At 36.5% G+C, this 10390-nt stretch overlaps 3 protein-coding genes across 4 annotated transcripts; all 3 read left to right on the plus strand.

Annotated features, from left to right (window-relative positions):
- The first annotated feature begins 584 nt into the window (after positions 1–584).
- LOC125208936 (protein IQ-DOMAIN 2-like) lies at positions 585–4213 on the plus strand. 2 transcript variants are annotated; one of them, XM_048108470.1, is made up of 6 exons: positions 585–812; positions 1186–1272; positions 1385–1690; positions 2517–2738; positions 2947–3066; positions 3190–4213. In XM_048108470.1, the coding sequence occupies exons 2-6, from the start codon at positions 1216–1218 to the stop codon at positions 3868–3870; spliced, it is 1386 nt and encodes a 461-aa protein (XP_047964427.1). In that variant the 5' UTR covers positions 585–812; positions 1186–1215; the 3' UTR covers positions 3871–4213. The 2 variants fall into 2 exon arrangements, with proteins under 2 accessions (XP_047964427.1, XP_047964426.1); XM_048108469.1 differs by having other exon boundaries at positions 585–785.
- A 379-nt stretch (positions 4214–4592) lies between these two features.
- LOC125212433 lies at positions 4593–7617 on the plus strand. The gene is made up of 6 exons (XM_048112605.1): positions 4593–4843; positions 5214–5274; positions 6114–6227; positions 6334–6432; positions 6944–7069; positions 7322–7617. Exons 1-6 carry the CDS (start codon positions 4727–4729, stop codon positions 7465–7467), a joined length of 663 nt encoding a protein of 220 aa, XP_047968562.1. The 5' UTR covers positions 4593–4726; the 3' UTR covers positions 7468–7617.
- A 521-nt stretch (positions 7618–8138) lies between these two features.
- LOC125212477 (mitochondrial import inner membrane translocase subunit TIM14-1-like) lies at positions 8139–10390 on the plus strand. The gene is made up of 3 exons (XM_048112660.1): positions 8139–8263; positions 8950–9128; positions 9945–10390. The coding sequence occupies exons 1-3, from the start codon at positions 8261–8263 to the stop codon at positions 10102–10104; spliced, it is 342 nt and encodes a 113-aa protein (XP_047968617.1). The 5' UTR covers positions 8139–8260; the 3' UTR covers positions 10105–10390.

Consider the following 10390-nt stretch of genomic DNA (forward strand, 5'->3'; position numbering starts at 1 on the left):
TCTAATAATCAATTGTAGTTAATGTTAAGCATATCACTTCGAGAAAGTTTAGAACATGTTCTCATAATTACATAATGAATAATTGCAAAGTATTTACTAAACACTTTATTAGATTGGGCTAAAATAATGATAACATGTGGCCCCAATTGGTTGGCCAAAACTATGTCATGAAAAATATCCAAGTTTGAAAATTTAAATTCTTGTATGTTGTAGACTATTAATAAAACAAACAAACTAGTACTATAACAATATAAAAACAAATAAGCTACTGCAACATAGCCCATGGGATTCCTATTCTCAACTTAGCTTTTCATCACTCTCATAATTCCAAATATAAGTATTTAATTAGTACGGTTTTGCGTTTTGTATATTCTATTATTGTGAAAAGTGGAAACCATTGAATTAGAAATATAGCCATTCAATTTCGAAAAGTCATTAGAAAAATTATTATTTTAACCTTGGGATTAATACGGTACACGGATATTTTGGTGAGCAATTAAAAAAAGAATAAAAAAAAGTGGGTGGGTCCCACAATGGATAAACAGTAATGGAGCTGTGAATTCTTATTTCGGTAACTAATTAGTTATTCTGCACTTGTTCGTTGAATTGGCAAGATCTGCTCTGTCACTCTCTCTCTCTCTCTCTCTCATCCCAAACTCCTCAAACTGAATCTAGAAATCTTTCCTTTTGCGTGTTTCAAATTTTGTGTTTGAGAAGTGGACCTGAATGGACTCAATCGTGAGGAGACTGTAGGTATCTGAGATCTGACAAGCTTCGCATTGCAGGTGATTTGATTGGAAACCGCAATTGAAGTAAGATTATTGGTTGGAAATTAACTGATGTGGATGATTTCTCTTGTTATTTGTATGTTCGATTTCTTTCGCATTTGCGTGTTCATCATGTGTTGCTTCGAATTGGCGAATTAGGTAGAAATGGAGTAAGTTGTATGTGGAGATGACAATGTATGGAATCTAGATGCTTACACTTGATAGGTGTGTTCATATTTGATTTAGGTGAAATTTGATTTTTTGCATTTTGAACATTTGGTAGTGGTTTGCATTTTCACATTTTCAGGAAGTGATTTGAAATCATGCGCATGTTGACTTTATGTTTGTGATTGTGCATAATGATGTTTAGGATTTTTGGGGAGAATTGAGTCCTGAAAATGATTTCTTTGCTTGGTAGATTTTGGGATCATTGAAGAGTGATAGGAGGATGGCGAAAGGAGGTTGGTTTTCATCAGTCAAGAAGGCTCTAGGCCTGCGTTCCAAGGTAAAGAAAGAAGCCAAGATTGGCTCGAATGATGAGATTATGGTTTGATCGTTTGCTAAAATTTGATGAGATTGTTGATGCCTCTGATTTTTGCTGTGGTTCATGATTCCAGAGATCGAGTAAATCGAAGAAGATATTAATTGTGAATGAACTGCAATCAGTTTCGGATGCACCAAATCCGGAGCCTTTTGAGGCTCCTAATTCTCATCCTCCCCCACAACCGACAGAGGTGGAGAATGAGCAGATGAAGCATGCTCACTCTGTTGCAGTTTCTGCTGCTATAGCTTCTGAAGCGGAAATAGCTTCTGAGGAGGCTACTCCAGAGGTGGTTCCACTGCCAACAGTGACTCGAGTTTCTGAAAAACACCAGCAGGAAGTTGCAGCACTCAAAATTCAGACAGCATTCCGTGGTTACCTGGTATGCTTTGCCATGTCTTTTACTTCATCGATGACTTGATAAGATAGTGATTGATTTGAACTTCAATATTTAAGGAAAGTTTATACCTATGTACTGAGGTCAAATTGAGCTGTTGATAGCCCTTTTTTTCAAGATTTAACTGTTTAGATTGCTGAAGGTGAATTCTGGGTATGATTATGCTTATTTGCTGGCTTCAATATGAATCTGGTTAGCTATGTTAATTTGTACCTGAAAATGGTTTAACTAGCTAAATTATTTATGTGATATGGTTAGATATTCCTGTGATATGCAGATATGGTAAACTGCAATGCAAATTTGGCCTGTTTTTTACTTCATCAATGACTTGATAAGATAGTGATTGATTTGAACTTCAATATTTAAGGAATGTTTCTACCTATGTACTTGAGGTCAAATTGAGTTGTTTTTTACTTCATCAATAACTTGCTAAGATAGTGATTGATTTGAACTTCAGTATTTAAAGAATGTTTCTACCTATAGTACTGAGGTCAAATTGAGTAGTTGATACTCCTTTTTTTCAAAGTTTGACTGTTTTGATTGCTGAAGGTGAGTCATGGATATGATCGTATCCGTGCTTATTTGTTTGGCTTCAATCTGAATCTGGTTAGTTCTGTTAGTTTGTAGCTGATAAATAATTTAACTAGCTAAAATGCTAAATTACTGTCTGATATGTTTATATTCGGTCGAGGCATTTCGGTGAGATGAAGATTTTAGTGATGAGGCAATAACTGTGACTTACGGATCTTTTTCATTGCCTCATCGACTGTACTTGCATAGCTCTATAACCACCAACTGTTCTTACTTTTAGGCGAGGAGGGCATTACGAGCTTTGAGAGGGTTAGTCAGACTGAAGTCACTTGTTGACGGGCCAGCAGCAGAACGCCAGACATCAAGCACTCTGAAATGTTTGCAAACTCTATCTCACTTGCAATCTCAGATCCAATCAAGAAGAACCAGAATGTTGGATGAAAGCAGGGCGATGCAGAGACAGCTCTTGCAGAGACGTGTAAAAGAGCTGGATAGCTTGAAAGTGAGTTCCTTCACTGCTGCACTTATGTCTTTGTGGAAACATAGCATATGTTGATATCTGATAGCCTGATCCTTGTAAATGTGACTAGTAGCTTAATCAGAGATCATCTAGCTTACACGAGTAATATGCGTTCTTTGATTACTTCTTCCAAATTTTCATTGAGGTTTCTGTATCCATGTGACTAAAAGTCTCTTCAATGGTGGTGCAGATGGAGGAGGAATGGGATGATAGTCCACAAACGAAAGAGGAAACTGAGGCGAGCCTGCTCCAAAAATACGAAGCAGCAATGAGACGCGAAAGAGCTCTAGCTTATTCATACACTCACCAGGTACTTCTTATACATGGCAATCTAGATATAAAAAAAAAAGATTACTAATTACCTTCATTTTAATAAAGTTGGCATCTGTGAGAAAAATCCAGCATTAACTTGAGAAAATGTCCCTTAAAATAGCAAACGTGGAAGAAATCATCAAAATTGAACAACTTATTGTTCATGGACCCAACAAATCCTCACTGGGGCTGGAGCTGGCTGGAACGATGGATGGCTGCTACTCCTCTTGATACGAAAAGCACAGCAGGGAAAGATCTCAACGGTGATCGTTCATCCATCAAAGGCTCCACCACTGCCACTGCTGCAGGAGAAATCACAAAGGCCTTCGCCCGCCATCAGCTAAACTCAGATAATCCATCTCCAGCAGCTAGTCAGAAACCATCTCATACCCACCTTCCCTCTCCGAGGGCTGTACCTTCGTTGGCTGCACGAAAACTGAGAAACGCCAGCCCAAAGGTGAGCATGATGAGCCAAGATGATGACTCGAGGAGCGTGTTCAGTGTTCAATCAGAGAGGAACAGGAGGAGGCACAGCATAGCCGGTTCAGTTAGAGACGACGAGAGCTTGGATAGCTCTCCATCCATTCCGAGTTACATGACACCAACTCGCTCCGCGAAGGCCAGGTTGAAGTCTCAAAGTCCCTCGGGGATGGAATATGGCAGCATGGTGGAGAAAGAAACAACTGCTTTTCCTAAGAAACGGCTCTCTTTTCCGCCTTCACCGGGCCGGGCTAGGCGACATTCGGGCCCTCCAAAGGTCGACACGAGCACCTTAGTGAACGATAATGCCAATGGAGGATGAGTTTAACTGATCACGTTAAGGGATGCTATGGCAATAAGGAGCTGAAATCCAGAGAAGAAATGTGGGAGGTTGTTTTCATATTTTATATATATATATTTGATTATTGATGCTGCATTGATATTAAATTGTTGTTTATTTATTGTATTTGTGGACTTGATCTAGAATCCAGTCTTCAACAAATTTATTTTGTTTTATACCATTGTTAGGTTTGTCTCGTTTGGGAGCCACAAAGGATTACAAAAAATTTAGGACTATGTGTTATTAAAAGTTTTTCTATTTAATGTATATTTGCATTGTAGTACTATGTGATATTGTATTAATGGTGGTACTGCCTTTTTCTTCATCTTCTTTATAAGTTACTTCAAATGTATGATTAATCTTAGACCTTCTAGCTGATTTGTGACGAAATATAATTTCGGCAAAATTGAAACTGAAGTGGCAATACTAAAACACCATATTTTTACAAAAAATTGTGATTCAAATATATTTTGATAGATTGACTCGTTAATTAAATTGTAATTTTGCCAACACATGCATATTCTGATTTGTAGTTTCATTTGGCTGGAATTCTAAATTGTGGACGATGAAGCGCAGTTCATTAAAAAAAAACAAGTATATAAATCATGGGATATTATTGACAAGGCAATTTTTTGTAAATTTGACTAAATTACTGATTTTATAAACCATTTTCATTTTATTTACAAATAAATGACAAATAGGCGTAAACAAGGTTTATACTTTATACTCCAAAGTGAGAAGAAGAATTCAGAAAGATGAAGCTTTGAATTCGTTTTAAAATCGGAAATGGTGAGTGCAGCTATTCGCCGCCATTAACCTTTGTTCGAAGCTAGCGACCATGGATCGATTTGCTAAGCTGTTTTACACCACAGCAATCGCCAGTTGCCCCAAATCCACGCAGCGCGGGTTTTCATTATTGCAGAAGGGAAACACACAAACAGATTTTGGACAGAAGGTACATGTACAGCTTAATTATCCTCTGTATGTGTGTGTATTTTGTTAGTTGAAGTGTTCTGAGATTGCCTTAGCTTAATCGAGGATTGGATTCGTCAATTCATGATTCGAAATGCTCTTCAATCGAGAAGTGTACTGTTTTTGCTTCTTCGGATTAATGCTCACTCTTTGGCCGAAATTTAGCTGATTTCCTTTATTGAGTGTGAAAAGGCTTTTATTTTCTCATTTCAGTGTCTGTTATACTGTAACTGGATCATTTGAATAAACTCAGCAGTTTGTGGAATTTGGAAGAATGAATTAATATATTTCTTCTTATTATTATATTATCTGTTTTTTTCCTCTTATTATATTGTTGCTCAATGAAAATGCAGCATTTATGCAGAAGGAATGCAGTGATACAGACTCGGAATTTCTCATCAGCATATAAAAGAGGTAGGTGATGTCTCCTTATTGCATTTGATCTTCTGTGTCTATAGTTCTCAATGGGGATTTAAGTTGGGTAAATGCTGAACTCTTCCTGTTGTATAATCAACAGGGCTGTAAATACACTTAACATGGATTGGTAAGCTAGAAAGAAGAGTATGTGCTAGGTAGTTTGTGTGGTGTGTGTATTTGTATATGACCGGGCGTGTGAAAATCTGGTCGGTCTGGTACGGTTGGGTAGATGGTTGGAGCTGGACGTGTTTGTATGTGTGTGGGCATGTGCATATCTGGCCGGTCTGGTGCGGTGTGGGAGATGGTTGAGGTGGGAGGTATTTGTATGCTCTTCTGAGCTCCTCATTTAAGTTTGAGTCTGTGAGACCTATTCGTATTTTCGGTCATACAAAATATGTTAGTTCATTTAGATTTCTGTATTTCAATCAATGTTATCAAATAGCGGATATGGCGCTATGGCATGACGTTCGGTGGTGGAAACGCCATAGCACCATGGCGCTGCCATAGCACCGCCATATCCACCATTTGAAAACATTGCGTGTGTTCTGTATTTTGGAATGGGGAATTATGCAAGAAACATGAAGTTAGAGTTGTATTTTATGCTTTATTAATTGTTTGAAGAGTTTTAGATGTTATATTTTTATTATTTTCTAATTATTGAATTATATATAAATATATAAGTATTATTTTATTTATTTAATTATTGACCGCCATATCCGCCATACTAATACACCATATCCCTGTGGCGGTTTTTAGGCGAAGCGCCATAAGCCGCCATACGAGATTGATAACATTGATTTCAATGTATATTCTGATACCAAATTAACTTTCTACAGTACTAGATGAGAAAACACTAGAACAGGATGCAGAAAGAAAAATCGGATGGCTATTGAAGCTATTTTTTGCTGGAACTGCAACTGTCATCGGCTACCACTTATTCCCCTACATGGGTATGTCTATTGAAAAGGATAGCAATTTCAAATGTAGTTTTTTCATCCTTTTGAATCAAGAATCAAAATTCAAGACTCAAATGTTTATGATATTGGACGTCTGTAGGAGAAAATGTGATGCAGCAGTCTGTTAAACTTTTACAAGTGAAGGATCCTTTATTCAAAAGAATGGGGGCGTCCAGACTAGCACGGTTTTCAATAGATGGTAATACTTAAACTTTCAGGCGCAATAAATACCATGTTTGATCCTTCTATGATTTGTCAAATGAATGCAAAACCTTCTGTTGTGTGAGTTACAAGATCTCGTCGGGATTGAGTTGTCATTACTTATTTCAAAATCAGTAGTTCTTCCTCTTAAATCCTGATAAGAGTATGCTCACTTGCTTCTATGAATCATATGACCCAATGTATTAGGTTTTAGCCAGCCATTTCATAAAAGAATAATAAGATAGGTACATAAGCAACCTTACAAAAGGAGACAAGTGAAAGTAGGAAAAATAGGTTACAGTAAAACAAGTAAAGCTACAATCGAAAATAAGACACCGACAAAAATGTGTGTATGCTTGACTTTTTACAGAGCTCATGTAAGCTCCAGAGTAGCATGTTCTGATTTAAGGGTGCTGATGTCTATTACAATCTGTCTGATACATGAAATAACGTTGTTGGTGATATCTTGGATGCATGCTTATTGCTTATAATGCTCTTTTCGTTACCAGATAAAAGAAGAATGAAAATAGTTGAATTAGGCGGAGCTCAGTTGCTTGTGGATATGTTAGCGGGTGCTAAAGATGACCGCACGCGAAGGCTAGCTCTGAAAGCTCTTGTTGCCATCTCAAAGTCAGGTCAGATGTACAATATTGTTTGCTTCGTTTAGTATGATCGTGTTCAGAAACGCCTGATTTTATTCGATTCCAAATTAGCCCGTTAAAATATCAGTTTCCTTCTCCTCATATACTGCACCAGAACAGTCAATTACTTCTCACAGGAGATAAACATTGTAAATTCTTAAATAAAAACATTTTTGTCGTACCAATTTTGTTGCTTCGTAAATGTCATATTGCCATCCCGTTCCTGACACTGTATAGATTCGGCAGAAGGAGCAGTGGATGCTATACATAAAGCTGGAGCGATACCTGTGATCAAGGGCACCCCGGATTCCAGCGAGTACAAGGAAGTTGAAGAATACAAGACGAATTTGCTGGCTCTTTTTGAGGATCTCAACTACGAAACTTCATCTTGAAATATGTAATGACAAGATTTTGTACTGTTTGTTAATGGCTTATGAGATTAATAACTTGGTGACAGCATTCAGATAAAGTTTATACCTTACATATAACTATGTTGTGATGATCATTGAATAATTTTGATTAATGATTGTATTTGGCTCAAATGCCTCGTTTTTCAATTTTCAGCTTACATTACTCCCTTACTTGTGTGTGTGTTTATGTATTTTTATATGTGTATGCTACATCAAATCACTAGTTAGTTGTGTGTGATTTGTATGCTATTGCTATTGATTACAATAAACAAGCTAATTTATTTTATTTTCTAGTATAATTGGCATGTAGTTGACCGGACGTTAACGTGTGCGATAAGTAAACAATGAACACAAGTATATGAAATTTGTGGTAATAAGAAAAAAATAAAGATTAAAGTTAGAAAATTCTAAATAAAATTGAGTCCATTTTTGGGGGAATTAAAAAAAGAAAAAAATTATTATTGTGAGACGGATAGAGTATATTATTTGTTCATTATGTAACAAATTATTTTTTTTATAATCAAAGATAAATGTAGGAGTATTTTTTTAAGAAAAATTTAAATTTTAAACAAAACACAGCAAAAAGAAAACCAAAAATGCTCGTTTTCTAATAAGTCACGTGCATCTCGCGTGACAATATAATTTAGGACCTCAGTAATTCGTCCATTTCCGACCTCATTCCCAATCACAATTAACGAACCCTAATTCTCTGAGAAACATTTATGAATGTTGAATTCCCATATTTTTCATCTCTGAGGCCGTGTTAAAATCAGAAATGGTGAGCGCTCCATCTTCTTATTTTGATTTGTATTCATAGATTAAAGAACGTGAAATGATGAAGTGTGGCTTTTCTTCGCAAATCTTATGCCTTTTTATCCTATTCCGCATTATTGTTTCGTTGGTTTTAGTAATTCATTTGATTTCCGCCGATAAATTTAGCTCCTAAAGTGATTGTTTAGCTGCTCTCCTTCGTTCTGAAAATTGAATAAAAATTGCGTTCGTTGTTATCATGATTGTGGATATCATTTAGCTTTTTCCTTTGCTATTATATTCATTCAAACTATAAATGTAAGCTTTCTAGTTAGTTGTGTTATTAAGAAGAGTAGCAAAAGAAAGGTAAAATATCTCATTGTAACAAAGTTTGTGATTTGAAAGCATACCACCAAGAATTCTGTTCAGGAAATTAATTATGTTCCCTCTTAAATGGATAATGTAGACACTGCTTCTATTTCCAATCTGATGTAATGTGAAACTACAATAACAACAATTTTTTTATCCAGAATTAAAAATATTTAGCATATTAGAAGTTGGCAATTTTCGCGTGTAGCAGTAGCATGATGCCACGATTGTGATTTTATTTTTTTCGATGGTTATTGTTCATAGCTTGCTGATTATTGATGTTTGTTCTGTATTCATTACCCATCCGATTGGAAACTGAATTCTGACGAGTGATGACTTATGCAGAGCACACCACTCATAGCGGGAATTGCTGTTGCGACTGCTGCTCTAGCAGGTAAATATAGTATTCAGGCATGGCAAGCATTCAAATCAAGGCCGCCGACTGCCAGAATGCGTAAATTCTACGAGGGAGGTTTCCAACCAAAAATGACTCGCAGGGAGGCATCACTTATTCTTGGAGTCAGGTAAATCTACACTTTCCTTCGTTTGATTGCGGAGTGAATATTATGTAATAGAACTTTGATGCTGTCTTTTCTCGTGCTGTTCTTTTTTTGTAGCGCAAGTAGTAATTTTGTGGATATAGTCTTGCACAGCTACATATCATAGATTCATAAGGATGTTACTCTTTTGAAACTGAATAGAATTAAGCCTATTCAAGCTTGATATGGCTACCAAGTCTTTTTGTAATAATTTATTATCCTTTCAATATGTTTTTTTTAGTATGCAAGTTCCGTGGTAAGAATTGGGCAGAATATAACCAGGTCAAAACTAGCTGATTTTTACTTTTTCGATCTTTTCTTGACTTTTTTTTCTTGAATTTGGGTCTGGCTTGTTCATTCTATGAATCAGTTTCTCTCAATTGTCTTGAGCTACTGTAAACAAGTGATCATATACGTAGTTCATTGGAGAGTGGTGAGCTCCAATAATCAGTTGAGCTAGAGCCTGCAAGTTGGTAGTGACTGAATAACTCTAATGTTGGTAGTCCTTTATTCTATTTCAGTTTTTATACCGGTTTTCTCCATTATTGACGATTCAAATATGCTATTTACATCATTTCATGATCTGGGATGACTTAGGTTGATACCGGGTACCCTGATATGCTTTTATTCTATTGATAAGCATATAGTAATTATCATGATCATGGTTGTCATCTTTTACCCAGTCAGTGTGAATACATAATTTATCATGTGAAAGTTCTCCGTCTGTTTTCTGTTTAACATATTCCTACCTGGATTCCGTGCAATATTTTACTGTGTTAACTTGCTAACTTTCTTGATTAGGGAAAGCACTCAGCCAGATAAGGTAAGGGAAGCGCACAGGAAGGTGATGGTCGCAAATCATCCCGATGCAGGCGGAAGCCATTACCTTGCTTCTAAGATCAATGAAGCTAAAGACATATTGCTTGGGAAGTCTAAGAGCGGTGGCGACTCAGCCTTTTAATCTTCACCCTGTGGCTCCGGCAAAGTTTTGACCGTACGAGTTCGTGCCTGCCCTCCAAACTTGATCATCAGCGGGAAGATGTTCCTCAATTTCATTACACAAAGAAAGATATTCTTTGAGAGCTTTGATATGCTTTGAGTAGGTACCGACTGCATTGAACCTTGTACTATGATTTATAATCTCAAATGTGTATAAGTGAAGAAAATTGCCTAGTTGCTTTCGAGGATTAAAATAAATTGTTGGACATTAATGGATTGTGCTGATTCTATAGTTGTTTTTCCTCTTA

This window comes from Salvia hispanica, chromosome 3 (genome assembly GCF_023119035.1).
Source record: "Salvia hispanica cultivar TCC Black 2014 chromosome 3, UniMelb_Shisp_WGS_1.0, whole genome shotgun sequence".
Taxonomy (NCBI): domain Eukaryota; kingdom Viridiplantae; phylum Streptophyta; class Magnoliopsida; order Lamiales; family Lamiaceae; genus Salvia; species Salvia hispanica.

Coding starts and splice junctions, on each gene's coding strand:
- LOC125208936 (XM_048108470.1), top strand. CDS start 1,216: ATGGCGAAAGGAGGTTGGTTTTCATCAGTCAAGAAGGCTCTAGGCCTG. Junction 1,273..1,384: donor CTCTAGGCCTGCGTTCCAAG/GTAAAGAAAGAA, acceptor TCATGATTCCAG/AGATCGAGTAAATCGAAGAA. Junction 2,739..2,946: donor AAGAGCTGGATAGCTTGAAA/GTGAGTTCCTTC, acceptor ATGGTGGTGCAG/ATGGAGGAGGAATGGGATGA.
- LOC125212433 (XM_048112605.1), top strand. CDS start 4,727: ATGGATCGATTTGCTAAGCTGTTTTACACCACAGCAATCGCCAGTTGC. Junction 5,275..6,113: donor CTCATCAGCATATAAAAGAG/GTAGGTGATGTC, acceptor AACTTTCTACAG/TACTAGATGAGAAAACACTA. Junction 7,070..7,321: donor TGTTGCCATCTCAAAGTCAG/GTCAGATGTACA, acceptor TAGATTCGGCAG/AAGGAGCAGTGGATGCTATA.
- LOC125212477 (XM_048112660.1), top strand. Junction 9,129..9,944: donor TCACTTATTCTTGGAGTCAG/GTAAATCTACAC, acceptor TTTCTTGATTAG/GGAAAGCACTCAGCCAGATA.